Source organism: Filicampus tigris, chromosome 15 (assembly GCF_054856515.1).
Source record: "Filicampus tigris isolate MCC_2025a chromosome 15, RoL_Ftig_1.0, whole genome shotgun sequence".
NCBI lineage: Eukaryota > Metazoa > Chordata > Actinopteri > Syngnathiformes > Syngnathidae > Filicampus > Filicampus tigris.
The window spans coordinates 10,687,598-10,704,992 of record NC_141231.1 but is presented as its reverse complement, the minus strand read 5'-3'; the positions used below and the strand labels follow the sequence as shown (position 1 = coordinate 10,704,992).

The 17,395-nt window shown below is 43.8% G+C and overlaps 1 protein-coding gene across 2 annotated transcripts; it reads right to left on the bottom strand.

Moving 5' to 3' along the window:
• Positions 1–4,426: 4,426 nt before the first annotated feature.
• Positions 4,427–17,024, bottom strand: enc1 (ectodermal-neural cortex 1). Of its 2 annotated transcripts, none has more exons than XM_086053716.1 (3): positions 16,725–17,024; positions 11,404–13,224; positions 4,427–6,950 (listed from the first exon to the last, which is right to left on the bottom strand). In XM_086053716.1, exon 2 carries the CDS (start codon positions 13,216–13,218, stop codon positions 11,443–11,445), a length of 1,776 nt encoding a protein of 591 aa, XP_085909842.1. In that variant the 5' UTR covers positions 13,219–13,224; positions 16,725–17,024; the 3' UTR covers positions 4,427–6,950; positions 11,404–11,442. The 2 variants fall into 2 exon arrangements, with proteins under 2 accessions (XP_085909842.1, XP_085909841.1); XM_086053715.1 differs by having other exon boundaries at positions 11,416–13,224.
• Positions 17,025–17,395: the final 371 nt, after the last annotated feature.

Genomic DNA, 17,395 nt, shown 5'->3' with positions numbered 1-17,395 from the left:
TCATTTAAAAATAAAAAAAAGGGTTGGGTGGTTCAGCGTTGTAGATATTTTTTTTCAGGCTATAAGAATTGATGCCATTAATATGGAATAATGTTGACATTTTATTTAAAAAAATTTGAATTAAAAAAAAAGCTTTTATATTTTGAGGGGAAAAACTGTGATTCTTAAGTTTGCATATTTCCAAGAAAAAGAGTTTTGAGGGAAAAAAAACTGCATACTTTTACTTTTTAAATCTTCAAGAAATAACATTTCATTTAAATTTTTTTTTTTTAAATCACAGTTTTTTTTTCTTTTGTAGCCTATTTCCCAAGGATAATGTGATCCACTTTTGAGGCACAAAGCACTTTGGATGCTTTCGTGCTGATGTAAGGCAGCTGACATCATGACCGCTTGAAGCTCCACAATTGCCTGCGGTGATGGGTACGGTAGGGGGTTCAAGGAGGTGGGGGGGGGGGGAACTTATGGCCTACCAGGAAGCCTTTGACTTTGTAATTAGCAGAGAAACAACGCAGGATGTCTGACAGCTGGATGGGATTTTAGCGCACCTCTTTGGTCTGTAGCTCCCCTGATGTCAGGTTGTTATCAACGCCCATGATTGGCTCCCCCACCCCAGACCACCTGATGGGAGCTTGTGTTACATCTTGACACCCCCTAGAGAGAGTAGAGGACCCCCTAACTGTCTTTGTATTAAGCACACACAGAAAAAAGTTGAGTTTAATGGGAAAAGGTCTTGTTTTTTTTTTCTTATGAACCGCTTCCAGTGAAAAAAAGTTGCAAAAGGCTTGAGACACCACATTGAATTTTTGTGATTTGATTGTAAAATAATAATCATGAAAAAAAACAACTTAAGTCAAAAGAGTTCAATGTCGCGTTAGCTTTTGTCAAAATATTTGGAGCAAACAACTGGCATTTTTTAACTTTTATTCAAGAAGTATATTTTGAGGGGGAAGAAAATAATTTTGGATGGAGAAAAGTTGCATATTTTAAAGAAAAACATGTTTTTTTTTAAGTATACAGACAAATGAATAAAAGTATTGTACATTTTCCCCCCAAAAAATTAGTAAAAAGGGAGGAAATGGAAGCACAATTCCGAGGGGAAATCATATTTTCAAGAAAAAAATCTCTAACGAAAAACGTGTCTATTTTTTATGTTGTATATTTTTAAACGGAAAAAAGTTAAATATCACATTGTAACATGATGAATTTCACATTTAAAGTTATAAATTACATGTTTTAATGTGATCATATTAAACTTATAATGTGAGTACATGGAAACTTGCAACGTTTTGACGTGAAACTTATCACATTGTAACATGTAACTTATCACAGTAAAACATTAAAATCATCACACTATAACATATTAAACTTTTGAATTTTTCTGGTGTGGCAGCGTTACACTCGCAGAAAAAGTTTTTCAAGAAAAGATGTGTATGTTTTCATGAAGCCAGTTTGCGTGACATCATGGGGCCCCCTGACAGCAGGGAAGCCCCTTCAACTTTTTTTTTTTTTTAGCATTACTCACACATAAGGACGTCCGGACTGGCACATGTGGTTGCCATCAGGGTGTCGGCAAGCGTGAAGCCAGATGAAACGTCGCTGATGAGCGTCCACGTGTGTGTGGACCACACGCACGCACACACACATCCAAACGGCCGCAGACGCACACTCAGTTCGCCACAAGCACTTAAACGCTGGCTCGCTGATGCGCTGCAAAAACTTTTGGAAGCCGCCAGAGTGTGATGAGAAGTCAGTGGAACTTAATCACACGTTAGCAACCCCCCACGGACACGTCAAATTTTGCTTGGACATGGAGCAGATGTTTTCCACTTGCATAGAGCAAAGTATGTGTCCGAGATAAGGGATAACGTCAAAATTATTTCCAACTTGTTATCATTTTTAGATAACATTTATATGTATTCGTTTAGCGTCTAGCTGCTAGCCAAATTTGGATATTTCGGAGAGGGAGGGAAGAATCATATTTTACAGCATTGTTTTATTTTTAAAAAAAAATGTAAATGATATTTTACCCAAAAATATTATGTTGCAAAAAAAAGGTTGTATATTTTTCAGGGGGGAAAAGTCAGGTATTATACAAGAAAATATATATACAGTATTTTACAGGGAAAAAATCGATATTTTCTGGGTTTTTTTTTTTTTTAAAGGGTTAGAGGGAAAGTACATTATTAAAATATTATAAGGAAAAGCATGACAATCACAAGGATGCAATCTTATGACAATATTCATGTTTTTTTTTTAAATAATGTCACAAGAAAGTCGCAGAAAATCATTATATTACAAGAATAGGGAGATGATTCACCTTAGTACTCATATTTGCTTGACAAATATTTGAGGCAAATGCAGTTATTTTTTTCCGTTGAGCAGCTTGCTTGTTTTAGAGATTACTTCTGTGTATGGTTTGACAGCATTCCGGTCGGCGGGCACAACTTGGATGAAAATGTCTGTCTTCACAAACATAACCCTTTGCATTTGAAGCGATATTTTGAGATTTATTTTGGATTTCCAAATATATATTTTGAACAAATTCCTCCGACGAAATTCTCCCAATTGCTACCAAATTTGAACCTGATATACAAGACAGATGGACTATGCTCAGAAAATTGAGTACCCGAAGCCAGTGTTTACCTTCGGCCGACAACATTTTGTAGACATCATGAGTAAACAAAAAAAACTCTTGACAGGTCACTGGAAGTCTGCCATTTTACTTTGAAGACGCCATTTTAAGGTCATTTTGGCCATTTCTCTTCAAAAATCAACTTGTCCCGAGATTGAAAAAAAAAAATTCAGTCCCTGGAGTCAGCTTCCCTAAGCAGCGTGTAATTTGATGCCTGTCAAGAGTAGCCCCACAAAAAAGTCTCAAGAATCCATTCACAAAAACATACAAGAAGTCTTCTATTTTGGCCATTTCCAGGGGTCCTTCAAAGACGAGCTTTTCTGTTAGATTCTGAAATTTGGTTGGCGTGTCTATCATCATTGTGGGTCTATCATGAGTAGACCCACACAAAATCCTCAAGAAGCCATGCCCAAAAAGAAACAGGAAGTCAGCCATTTTTGCTAAAGCACTGATTTTAGGGACACTTTTTCCTTCAACTGCTAACTTGCACCCAGAATTTAAAAAAGATTCTCCCCTCGGAACAAGTGTCACTTAGCAACATGAAATATGATCGTTATATCATTAATAGACCTACAAAAAATGTCTCAAGAAGCCATGTCCAAAAGGACACAGGAAGTCAACCATTTTGGGTTGAAGCAGCCATTTAAGGCTCATTTTGGCCATTTCTCTTTGAAAGCCAACTTGTCCCCAGTATTTTTAAAGAAATTCAGCCCCTGGAGCTAGTGTCACTTAGCAACATGTAATTTGGGAAACAGATCATGAGTAGACCCACTTAAAAGTCTCAATAAGCCATGCCTGAAAGGATACAGAAAGGCTGCCATTTTGGTTTGAAGTGGCCATTTTAGGCTCATTTTAGCCATTTGCAAGGGTCCTTCAAAGAGAGACTCTGAATTCTAGTTCTAAGAACAAATTCATCACTAGACAGTGGACTCCAAACTCTCAAATCCCCTATTGGTTATTTTTTCATCATGGTCGGTCACATGTGCCGCTAGCAGCACCCAAAGGGCTCGCGGACGTGTCGGAGAGCGTTGGCGTGGCCTCTGTGTGTGGGAATAAGTCGAGCTTCCTGCTGGACAGGAAATTCAACTTCCTGTTGTGATTAATGTGACGGCTCTGGCGTGGGGGTGGGGGTGGCGGGGGACGGGGCAGTGGTGAAAAGTGGGGCTCCCACACACAGCGTCCCCACATTTCACTTTAAATGTCAAGCTTTGATAGCAGGCCACACACACACCGGGAGAAAAGATCGTTTTAGTGGCTCGTTGCAACATAAGATTGTTTATTTCTTTAGTGTCCCCGTCCCAACACTCAATGGACACCCGCGCACCTAGTTTCAGTCCCCCCCCGCCAACGTTTCATGGGTTCACGAGGGTCAGGATCCAGTCAAACTGGTGTTTCTCAAACCAGTGTCATGGCCAGGAATGTAAACATGCAAAGAATGGATGATTTGATGACTTTTTTGTGTGTGTTTTGCGACGTAGCTATTAATGAAAAAACAAAAATGTTGAGAGGTGCGGGAAAGGAGGGAAGTGAGAGGAAGAGGAGGAGGAGGAAGCAGGGGGGCTTTTTAAGATTTCACGTTCTCCTCCAGCCCCCACAGTTTGCAGATAATGGTTGCCAAGGTGACTCGGGAGAGAAAGAGAAAGTATGTGGCTCTTCTCGCGCGGGAAGCAAAACCAGCGACAGATTTTGCTGTCATACACCACGTAAGATTTTTTTTAAAAACACTGCCTTAAATGACGTTTTCACCTGAATATGCCATGACACACACACACACACACACACACACAATTCCTGTACAGCCAAGAGGAAAAAACTCATGTTTATTCAGCCATGGATTTCACATTGTGAAAAAAAAGGAAATGTACAAAATAATGCCATAGAAATTGAATGAGTCATGACATCAATGACAACAAAGCAACATGTGGCCTCATTCTCACATTTTTGGTCTTTAGGAACAAACGCGTACAAATATTCATCGGGATAAAAGCAGTGTGCTTAAGCTCAAAATCCTTATCATAGCAGGCAACACCATCATGGAGTTTAAATCCAATAGAAAACATGTGCAGGGTGACGCCAAACCTCTTGTCAGCCAACTAGAACAAAGTGAGAGCACTCAAAGATTGAATGGAGAGGGAACAAAATGGTGCTGCTCTCACCTGTTTGTCTTTTTAAAGTTATTGAAATGAATAAATGTCGGGTAGAGCAGCAGGGTGGTCAGCGCCCACTGACCCAGCTTTATGTGGCCGTCACCAAGTATCTTAATGCGGAAAGCATCTGACATTACATACTGAATAATTGAGGGACAAAATAAATCTGCCATTTTTATTTTTTTTTTGCCTTTTTGGGGCATGTCTTTTTGAATGTCATTATCTTTGTTTTATGTTGTAATTTCTTAATCTGTAAAAAAAAAAAATTAAAAAAATGTTTTTTAAAAAGTGTGATGAAAGTCAAACGGCAGTCGTTTATTCGATGACGCCATTAATATTTTTTCAGCACAGTACAGTGGTCCCCAAACTTTTTTTTGCGCCACGGACCGGTTTCACATAAAGACCGATTTCAACAGACCGGCTCAAAACAAATAAAAACAATTATAACAATACATTTTATTTATTGATTACAAATTAGGAATGAACAATTAATCAAATTGTAAAGGTTGCAATTTGAGGTGGGGGGGGGACAAGCAAAAAAAACTGCTTCACTTCGATTGGGCAGTAGGCTTTTTTTTCTTTTTTTTTTTTTTTACACTGCAGTATCTTTCCCTCTCACTGCACAGTTAAAACCAATAACCCTCCCTTTTGCCCGCCCCCGCCCATTTGTCCCGCAAACAGCTGCGAGAACCGCCGCATTCTTGGCCTCGCTGGCCGTTAGTCAGCGCGGGTCATCACGTGATGCCACGGCTAATTGTCACACTTTTTCGAGGCCTTGAGGGGACTTAGCGGGGGGGGGGGGGCCTGGGTGTGCGCGATGGCTGATATAAGGCAGGTTTTGGTGGAGCCTAGTTGGAATTCTTTTCGCTCGACCCCCCGCGGCCTCACGCTGTGGGTAATCTGAGCTTCCTCCTCCTCCTCATTAAGACTGCACAAGCCATGTTGTGACCAGGTAACAACCCTCTCACACTCAGAGGGGAAATAAATAGCATGAAATAATATCTCCGTAGATAATTAGTCGCTTGGGATGGGGCACTCTGTATAACAGCGTTTGCATGTTCACTTCCTGGACTGTCATTTGCCCTCAGATACGTGACGGAGTTTGGCACATAGTTGACTCCTGGGTAACGTTACTACTAGGGTCCGGCCGATTAATCCACAAGCAGCTTTAATTGGCAGATATTAGTGCTTTTTTCCATACATTACAACATAAGACAAACATAAAAACCTTCAAACAGTTTTTAAAAATCATCAAAAAATTGGCAGATTTTTGCCAATTTTTGTCTCTGTTGTTAAGTTAAAACAATACTAAAAGACAAAGTATTGTAAAACTCAAATGTTCTGCCTGTAATTATATCGTTGTCGTTATAAGCATTAAAAGGACCAAAAAATATTAGTCATTAGATATTTTTTTTAATTAATTAGCCAATTAATCAGTTATTGTGAGTTTTATTCTGCCAAATATCAGAATCTGCATCGGCGTCAAAAAAAAAGCGGTCGGGTTCGAGCTCTTACTGTCATCAACTGCTGTTGTCGTTTTTGGTTCGGACCTCTCTCAAACCTCCAATAAATATCCACTGCAATACAAATAACCACAGAGTGAGCCTCATAAAACTCCCTTGTTGCACAGCAAAAACTCTACCGGCAGGCATTAAAAGGCATACAGATCCGCCAACCGGGTTTAAACCAAAAAGCATTAAATGTGCTTCAATGAAAGGGCAAGTTGAGCACATATGAAGAACTCATGCTGGTTCTGACGAGTCAGTAGCCGCAGGATGAAAAAGCAGCGTCAGCGTCACAAAGCGGCATCCCCGAAAAAGGTGACCCCCTAACCCCCCAAAACCACGCCCCACAAAAGTTCCGCCCTCAGCTCTCCACGCGTCATCATAAGCGGGGTTGTGGGGTGGGGGCTCAAAGGAGGGAGCTTATTAGCGGATGAAGAGCTTTGTGTACATTCAGTCCAAATACATGCTAGACACTGCAGTCCAGAAAAAAAAAAAAAAACATCAAAATGCAGTCGAAAATGTGCCACCCTAGCCCGTTTGGTTCTTTTTTTTTGTTTGTTTGTTTTTGGTTGAGCATCCGTCTCGGAGGTCTTCTCTTGGAGCGCCTCGTCACAGTCGGGAGTTGAGCAGATGAAGAAAAACAAAACAAAAAAACCCAGAGGAGATCTGGAAGAGAAGAGAAAGAGTTTCTTAGATAAGTATTGACAAAAAATCCTCGCTGAAATCAGCCTGTTTTTCAGGAGGAGGTCATGTCCTTTCTACTACAGGGGCCAAAATCACCCAGGGGGGCTGCACTCGGGGGTTTTGACAAGGTGAGCGGCTGCTAGTACGGCCGAACAACTAAACAAATTGAAGTCGACATCACAATGTAGTAAAGACTGCATGTCAAAGTGTTTAATATGTTAACAATTGTAGTGTAAAAAAAAAAGTCTTTCATATTTCATGGTTCATTTGCCTTTATTTTAACGTAAACGTAACCTATAAAACCAAAATATATGTGCAGAATAAATCAAATATTGTTTATTGTAATGCAGATTAATGTATTGCTTGTCTTTGTTTAAAAAATACATAGTAAGAGGACCTTAAGAAAGAATTGCATATCAAATCGCAATTTTGAGGGAAGTTGGGGGGTATCGCAATTAGATTATTTTTCAGCCCTAGCTACCTCTAGCCGAGAATGTGAAGAGCTAAAAAAAAAATAGTGAGGACAGTAAAAGCATGGATTGCATATCCACTGATCAGCACGTCGCACTAGTGGTTAGCATGTCCGTCTCACAGTTCTGAGATTCGCTGCTCGAATCTCATCTGAAGCCTTCCCGAGTACAGATCAAATTTGACTTAATTGATCCAAAAAGTATTATTCGCTACAAATACTGTATCCTTGTTTATCAATCTAAGGCAGTGAGGTATGGTGACAGAACAATTAAATGCCGACGTCAACATTATTTCCGTACAATATACATTTTGTGACTTTATTAAAAATAAATAAATAAATGGTCTGGAAAGTAACTCCGTCGAGACTGCAGTCAAATGTTTCGATTTTAGCATCTCATCATACTAGCCGAAAGAACTTTTAACGAGCTTTAACTGGCTTGGTTAGGCCAACGTGAAGCTCCATAAAGTCTAAACGGGATCGTTGGCGGACGCTCGAACGTTACTCTTCCCTCAGGGGGGGGAAACACTTTTATTGCAATCTTTCTTCACTCAGCCTTTTCCTTCCCTCTCCCCCTCCTTTTGCAACTTGCCTTCACCCGGCGAGCAAGCTGTCAGCCTGAACCGTGGTGCACACAAAAGGCCAGCTGAGGTTTAAATAAGTGGCAGGATTAAAGCCCTCGGAGACTGTTTTGAGCCAGGGAGTAATCCCGCGCTATTAGCCGCTTCCCAGGCTTTATCCGACGAGGATGTAGGCGACGGATGCTCGCCCACGACTTGTTGTCAAGAGCTGGCAGCCATGTGTGGGTGACGGGTTCGCGCGATGCCGCCCCCACCCGGGGCCCGGGGCGACTGTCGGCTACCGAAGCGCCTCCTACGTCGAGCCTGCTCAACATCGTCGTTGTGGCTGAGAAGGAGGTCAGGAAGAAAGCACGGGCTAAAGCGACATGTTCACAAGGCAGCGCAGTTCAGTTTCAATCTATGCTTTCATTTAGGGATGTTTTTTTTTGTTTTATACCAATTTTTTTTATTTTTTTTAGATTGATACCACTACGAGAATTCACTATTTCAGTACTCACCAATATCATTAGATTTTTATTTCTGATGCAGATGATGATTTGCTGAAGTGTAGCTTTGCTGAAAGACAACTATTGCCGAGGAGGACTTACTCGATGTCAGATTTTTTTTTTTTTTTTTTGCCTTAAGTACCTGATACAGATACCTGATATCGGTACTTGCCCAACCCTACTTAGAGTATTTATTTTTCGAACAACTTTTTACAAGGGCTTGACCGTTACTTGACCGCAGAATCAAATTCCGATAACCAATTAATCGAACGATTCATTAAAAAAATATATATATAATGAATAAAATAACTTATTGTTTCGTCCCTTAACACAACAAGATATGGTTTACAGGCAAAACATTTAACAGCTTTACAATACTTTGTACTTAAGTATTTAACTTGAAAACAGAGAAAAATCATCTAAAAAATAGGCTTTTTTTTTGCCTTTTTTTGGGTGGGAGTTAATGTTTGATCATCACTATCATTGTTTTATGTTGTAATGTGTTAATGTGTATCTAAAAATTTTTTTTTTTAATTTTAATTGCTAGTTCTTGCCAATTTTAAATAATCTCATATCAACCGATTAAATCGGCCGGCCAATGATTTGGTTGGGCCTTACTTTTTACTTTTACTTTCTAGGTTTGAAAACAGATTTGTATTTTCTATTCCTTAATTTAATGAAAACGACTTGTTACTTTTTTCAAAGCTACGCATTCACAAGGCAGTGCAGTTCTGCTCATAGTGTTTGCGATTGGCTAGCTGTGTGAGTAAACCGGGCACCCAGCGAAGCAAATAATACCTACGCTTTCACACAGACACGAAATCACGCTTCCAAATAATTAGATGACGTCAGCGTCAGAATCTGGTTGTCAGGCAGCGACGATTGCTTTTGACACAGGACGGCAGAAAAGTGTTGGATGCTAAATTTCGCACCCTCGTTGCAGCTATTCCCACAGACTCTTGCTCCTTTCACACCGCATTCCCGGCGCATCAGAGGCGAGGGAGAATATTACCACGCAGCCGATACAGAATCACGTATTTAGATAATTAGATGGCGTGATGGGTAAAAGCGGTTCAGGACAGTGACAAATGCTTTTGACACCATTCTGGTATTTGAAACCCAGACCCCAGAACTCTGAGGCAGAAGTGCTAACCACTAACTTATCATGCTAACAACATGCGTCATATATATTTAAAAAAAAAGGATAGTTATGATTATGATGGAAGGAGGGTTCACTGCTAATACTGCTACAATATACTGTGTCATGTTTATTTTCTTTGTTTGGTTGATGGATTACACAATGTGTTCTGCCGGTATGCTAACATGTGGCACTGTTTATGTAGCTATCGCCATTCCGCCCAAGTAGCAAACTGAACTTAAATGTAGTCGAAACGTGGCTTTTGAGGCAAGCACTGCAGAAAAAAAGAGTGATAAGTGCTTGTTTTTTCACTGGTGGAGGCAGCACTTCATCACAGAGCCACCGACTTACACGTGAGAATCTAGCGCCTTGCCAAACACAACAGATTCACTGAGTTGCTTTAGTTCACACTTGAATGTGTGAGAAGGCCTTCCCGGGAACAAATAAGTCAAGGTACCTCAGCAGAAGCCTCTCGCCTTGACATGAATACGGCCCCCCAAAAATGCGAAGGCTACGGAACTGTTGCTGACCAAGTCCAGTCGTAAGCATGATGAATGCTTCCCAACGGGGCGGCCTCTTCCTCGCCCGCCACCGGGAGCGTGACCTCATCAAAGGGAGGCGACGGAGAGTGGATTAGCCCGGGCCCAGGCGTTGCGGCCTGCCGGCGGACGGCCCCACCCCCCGCCCGCTACCCATCCCTCCCCTGTCTAATTGGCCAACCGGCTAGGAGTAACCTCCCCCACAGGAGCAATAAAAGTATCCTATTCTACTTCAATTACCCTTTCTGTCCTCTGGCACGTCCCCGCAGTCACTTAAGTAACGCATGCAAAAGCCTTGGTCAGCCCCCTCCTCCCAGGACCTCCCGCCACTCGCCTGCCTTAAGAGGCACTCCGACATTCCTTTATGTGTCCAAAGAACCTGGAAAAAGAGTCCAAGAAGTAAAGAGCCGGCCTAAATTCAAAGACCTTCAGGATTGGGACTCTCAATATTCCCACATTACTAAAGTCTAATTCCCACGCAAAGAATTCTAGTAATGCGTGGTCGTACCAACACTGACGACCGCATGGTATCCCACCGCACATCTTTTGAGTTTTCTCGCTGCGCTCCGATACGCAAAGAGGCGGAAGCACATTTAGAAGGAAGGAGATAGCGTTTGAGTTCTTGAGTGCTTGCATTCTGCGGATTTGAAATCCTCAAGAGTAAAATGTTTGAGCCCTGGAATTCGCACAAAATGGCTGCTTCAAACCAAAATGTTTGATGTCCTGGTCAATTCCGGGCACGGGTCCTTGAGCCTTTTGCGTGCGTTCTGTTATAATTGACGTGCACAAAATATGGTGTCAATTGGTGAAACTGCTGGAGGTAATATTTTTAAAAATGGACGCTACCGAGTCACTTTTGGCCACTTCTCTCAAGGGATCAAGCTCTCGGGGTCTCCAAGAGAAACTAGTCCTCTTTGTGGCTTTGGAGAGAAAAGCTTCAAGACACAAAGCAGGGAAACAAAAGCACTGAATCCCAAGACAAAGCCCAAATGTTCCGTCCCGAATCTCAAGAAAATGTCTATTAACAGGACAATGGTAAAAGTTCTGACCTGAATTTGAAGGCAGCGCCCATGTCAGATCAAAACTGAAAAAACTTGGAAATAGGTGAGGTCTTGAATCTTAAATTAGATATAAAAACATAGAGTACTTGACTCTACTTTCTCATTTGGGCGTTAACTTAGTTTTCAGTTGTACTTTTCTTATTTCGAAGAGACTTCGCTCACCTCTGGACGTACCTTGAGGAATGAGGCCAGTGGAGGTCTTCAGGCAGGCAGATGTTTCCAGGTGCTGACAAAGGCGGTGGGGATGAGGGAGTACGGCACCGTGGTGATGCTGTTCCACGCGTCCAGCGTGGGGTCGTAGCAGTCCAACGTTTTGCAGCGCTGCGTGCCAAAGTAGCCCCCTACCACGTACAGTTTGTTCCCCGAGGCCACCGCCTGGCAGCTCATACGCTTGGCCGTCACGTCGCCCACTTTCGTCCACTGGTAGCTCTCGCTGCTGAACTTGTACGCCGAGCACGCCGAGAACTCGGTGTCGCCGCCCATGACGAAGATCTGGTTTCCCAGGACGGCGGCGGCGGTGTAGCGCCAAGGCTGCGGGCAGGAGGCCGGCACGGTCCACCGGTTCTCCTGGGGGTCGTAGCACTGCACCTTGGGCAGCTTGTCGTGGGTGACGCTGGTCCCCCCGAAGGCAAAGAGCTTGAGCTTGACGCTGACCACTGCCGCGTTGCTCACGCCCTCCCTCAGGGGTGCCACCATGGTCCACTTGTTGGCCGCCGGGTCGAACTGCTCCACTTGTTTGAGCGACACGGACGGCGAGGCGGGGAGGCAGCCGGTCGCCGCCGTGTGACCGCCGACCACGTACAGGCAGTGTTTGAGTTCTGCCGAGCCATGGCCGAACCTGGCGATGAGCATGGGCGCCGCTTTGGACCATTCCTCGTGGACTGTGTCATAGACCCACACGTCTTTGGAGACGCCGTTCTCCGAGCCCCGCCCCCCGGTGATGTACACCTTGCAGCCGATGGCGCAGGCGCTGAATTCCTTCCTCGGGCTGGGAATATCCGCTTTGGGAATGATCTCCTTGGCTTTCTGGTCCACCAGGTACAACTTGTCACACATGAAGGTCTGGCCGCCGAGGAGGAAGAGGGCGTGGCTGGTCTTCCGGGGTCGGGCGCAGTGACTGTTGACCACGCCGTCGTTCTGTAGGATCCTCAGCTTACACCGGATGGCCTCGTCCACCAGCTCTTTGCTCCCAGCTTGGGCGTTGATTAGCTCCTCGGTGGAGACGTTCTCCATCAGAAAGATGGCGGGCAGGAGGGCCAGGCGCACCGTCCCGAGGAGTTGCGGGAGGTCGCAGTGGCGCTTCTCCAGGTCGTAGTTGATCCAGTTCAAGGCTGCCTCGTACACAAGCCGCTCGTCCTCGGTCTCTAGCTCTTCGTGGGACAAAAGCTGCACCACCATGTCTTTGGGCAGCTGGAGGAAGTCCTCCGTCTTGCAAATGGCGGGGAAGTTACTGAGGCACATGCTCCAGGAGAGCTCCGACAGCTTGGTGCACTGGTGGGCGTCAGAGAGTAGCAGCATGCCCAGGCAGTTGGACGGGTGAAGGTTCCTCTCCAGGAACTCGGCGCAGGCATCGCGGATGTCTTGGAACTCTAGCATGTCACCGGCCTCCAACAGCGACTCGGCGTTCTCCTCGTTGATGACCACTCGCGACGTATAGGCGTAGTCCAGCAGCAGCTCCAGCACCTCCGGGTGGACCGAGTCGTGGAAGTCCACCTCGCTGGCCTGGCTCTCACGCAGCCCGCCACTGAACATGGCCTCGAAATAGCGGCTGCATGCGGCTAGGACGGCGCGGTGGCACGGGAAGGAGCGGCTTCCGGCGTGGAGGAGCACGTCCGTGAACAGGCGCTGCTGCCGAAGGGAGTTCAGGTGCATGAGGACGCTGTCGGCGTACGACGACTTGTGGAACAGGTAGATGTTCATGGAGCCGGTACTGGCCCGGGACTTCCGGTTCTCGTGGACGCACACGGACATTTTCATTGAATCCTGGAAATAAAATCAAGGGGGATAGAAAAAAAAAAAATCAATATTCTACTTAGGAACAAATTACATTCCAGGTGGCTGTTCGCCCGCCTGGCTCACTTGCATCATTGACTTCAAAATCCTGAAGGTCACAGTCTTACGTGAACCTTTCTCACAAAACGACGAGGTCGGCGTCATCCCCCGAGAATCCAAAGCATCAAAACAATTGGAGGTGACAACGAGGTCGACATGCATTAAAGAAATGCCCGGGATTCCACGGATGACAGTCAGTCAACGATTAGGATTGACGTGTCGCATGAGTGGTTTTCACACTTGCTGGCATTCCAGGTATGTGTGTAGTAAAAGTTCACACAGCGGCTGGTTAGCTTTTAACTTTGGGGGGTGCTAACAAGCGCTTTAATGACAACAAGCATGTGAAGACAGGATGCAATGGATTGAAAACTGTAATCCCGTTATTTGCGGAGGATAAAGCCCTGCAGTGAATAGTGAAAAAACGTAGAAATGTTTATAGGTGCCTACATTAATAGGTCAAACTGTAAATATAGCACAAGCTATGATGCTAACAGATAGCCCTTCACAACAGTCATTGATACATAATTGATGGTTAAGTTTCCTCGATCAGGGACATATAGTCAAATGTCGGTGGTGGTTACGGTAATAATTTCTATTAATTTGTCTTAGTCAAAACAAAACAGTCCATGAACGAGTTAAGTCGCAAATAATAATCACGTAAAATGTTGTATTCCCGCACACTTTACACAACCCGACTTTCACCTTCCAGACATCACAGTGAGCATCCGCTTGGGAGGAAATATCAAACAAAGCGCAAAAACATCGGCCCGACAGGACTGGTTGCATTCCGGCGCAGACAAAAGCGACAACGCGTCACTTTGTGGCCTTTGGCTCTGCTAAAATGACAACCACACACACGCACACATACGCACACACACCCACACACACACTGCACCAATTCTTGACCTGATTATTCAATTAGAAAAAGGCTTCCTGGTAAATTGCCGCCGAATCGTCAAGTCACACTAAGAATCTGACAGAACACAGAACTCTAACATGGTTTGCTAAATATCCATCCGTCCATTTTCTGTCGGGTTTGTCCTCATTAGAGTCGCGGATGAGCTGGCGCATCGGGCAACCAGAGCCAAACAAGCATCCACACTCCCATTCACACCTGTTGAGGATTTCGAGTCCATGAAGCTGAACATACGGTATCTTGGTCAAAGCCAACACTCAATCCCCAGAACCACAAAACTTTAAGGCAAACGCGCTAGCCGCGTGTCCACAGTGATGTCCATCTTTATCGCTATCCTAAGAGATGAAGGTTTCCCTGAAAACAGCACATCACATGTTTTTGTTTTTTTTGTCTTCCATTTATACTGTTGCTCAATTTGGATCAGATCTGGATTTTATTAAGGAAGAATGAACAAGTTCAAACAGTTTGCCTTACGCTTCATTGATGAAAATCATTTCCTGCTTTTTCCAGGAAAAAAAACTAAACAATCTGTGGCTAAGTGCTGTTCCCACACTCTATACTAACAGATTTTTTTTTTTTTTCGTTTTATGCGTATAGCATTCAAAGTCACAGGCGGGGTGGTTATTCTGTAAATAATTACTTAAATCATGGTTTTGTTTTCTCATTGCCAGACATGACTAATGGAGCCATGAGCTCATCCTAGCAATCATCAAGCATCCGGTTCACCAAGTTTCTTTTAAATGCACAGCCGGTGACTTTTTGAAGTGTCCGGCAAAAAGCAAGCTATTTATTTTTTTTCTGTTTGGAATCACTAGCGAATGGTAATAATAAGACACAAATGCCAACAAACACGGGAAGAGCCCCAGTGAGAAAGGCTCTGTCCTCCATCTGAGGCCTGGCTGCATGTAAACTTGAAATCATTGCCAGGTGTCCACAAACACGGACTCAGGAAGAGGGATGGGAATGTGAAAGGGGAGGGGGCAGGGCAGGGGAGGTTTCTTGACAAGTAAACATGGCGATCAGATGGGCCATTTGGAAGAGACAAAAAGGAAAGCGAGAGGATGCGGCGTAGACCATTGATCAGCAGCAAAACTCCTTTGGATCTAATTTAGCGTCTCAGGCCAGCTGTCGTTGCACATGCGCCAGCCGAAAACCTCATTGACTCGCCAACGACACCTGATGTCGCCATTTTATGTCTCGGGAAACCATCCACGACACCTCGCGCTCTCGCCAAGGATGTACAGATACCAAGGTGATGATTATGCCCTTGTCATATAAAGCAGTGTTCCCCAAACGTTTTCAAGCCAAGACACAAATCATTTGCCAACCATCATAATTGCCTATGTCAAATTTTAACTTACCAGTACTGTATTGTTAAGAAATAATGTGCTTGCTAAAATTTCTGTGTATGTGTAGATTGTCAGCCATCCATGTTGTGGTAATGCGAAAAGGTTGACTCGAGCAACTGGACTCCTTTTTTTGTGAATTTGTGGGATTTTTATCTCTTGTTTTCCAAAAACATTCACATTTGACTTAGGTTATATTGAAATAATGTAATGGTCTCGATTTAGTTGAACACAAAGTTATTGTTGTGTTGTATGTCTGGCAACAGGTGGATGTAATTAAAGTTAATTGTTTGTTTCATTGTTAATTGTACTTTCTTTAGAAGGGTGCAGCGCATTTAATTGCTCCGTCTGTCACAGAGCACAGCGGGCATTGTCAAACGGTTTACGATACCAAAACAAATCGGGGTTGTTACAATAGGAATCGAACACAGCGCAGACCTCCACCAAGGCTGAATAAAGATGTCAAAGAGTGGTTTTAATGGCTCAAAAGAGATCTGAATGTCTTGCATTTACATTGCCGCTAAAAGCTCAACCTGGATCACATCTGGATTCAATCTTAGTTACATTTATTAAAACACACATGTGCAAAGTACAATCTTTGGCTGAAAGTCACATTAGATGTATGCATTTTCACCCAATTCAAAAATTTGGATCATAGCAGCATGGTGAGCAAGTGGTCAGCACAACTGTCTCACAGTTGTAAAGTTTAAATCTTGAGTTTGAATGTATTCCCCGTGCTTGCACATCTTTTTTTCAGGTTTCGCCGGTTTCTCCCACGTTCCACAATTATGCATGTTTGTTTCATTGGAGACTTTAAATTGTCCATAGGTGTTCATGAGAGTGTGGATGCGTGTTTGTGTATATGTGATTGGCAGGCGGCCAGTCAGGGGTCAGCTGGGATAGGCTCCTTCTGTTGTATTATCGGTCACCTACTGTATTTCTCATCAAAATCTGGTCAAGATATTAATTTATGCGCGTTATTACATTACTAAATATTTGATTAATTCCTTCTCGTGGCTGCTCTTTGTTCCTGTTGCTGTACTGCATATTATAGTGCATGGTGTTTAAATATTGCTGCTTGCTCTCTATCTGATAGTAATAATGCTATATGGAGGAGCAACATATTTCTTTATGAAATGGCAAAATAAAATAATGATGGTCTCACCCACCTCTTTGGGGGAACGAAGGAGTTCAACCTCGCCCGTGGAATCCCTCGGACATACCCGCGGTGAGAGAGCCACGATGCGGCTGCCGCGCTTGCCTCTCGCCCCGGTTCTTCCTCTCCCGTTACCACCAAGCGCAATCCCGGCCCAATCCTCCGCGATGTGACTTGTACGTCCGGACTACGAAGAACTGGTATTTTGGAGGTGAAGATGACGAGACGGTCGTCACTGGTGGCTCGTACTTTCTACTCTTGTTCGTCAGCTAAGACTGACGCCTGTATTCTGTGGTGCTTCGCCTCAGTGCTTTGGGCTTATTGGGCGGGGTTGTGGCGGTAGGCGGGGATTTGTTACTCCGTGGAGCCAATCGACTTGGAGCAGGAGGGAGGGGAAGAGGGGTGTTGGCATGCAAAAAACAAAACATGCGTGGTGGTTTCAATACAATACACACACAAGATTTCATCTCCATGATTTGCTTACAAACGTGTTGTCAATGTGTTCTCAAATCCATCACTTCCGGTTATGTTCCGGGAACTCATGAGCTCATGATGTTTTGTGGGAAGAATCTATTGGAAAGAATTATCACATTGAAAACTCCAAAGCTAAAAATTCAAATGTATTTTTAAAGGTGTTTATTTATTTATTTACTGTTTGAGTTTGCGTGGGGAATTTACTGTATT

What these genes read in the sequence shown, in the direction of transcription:
- enc1 (XM_086053716.1), bottom strand. Translation starts at nt 13,218, where the DNA reads ATGAAAATGTCCGTGTGCGTCCACGAGAACCGGAAGTCCCGGGCCAGT.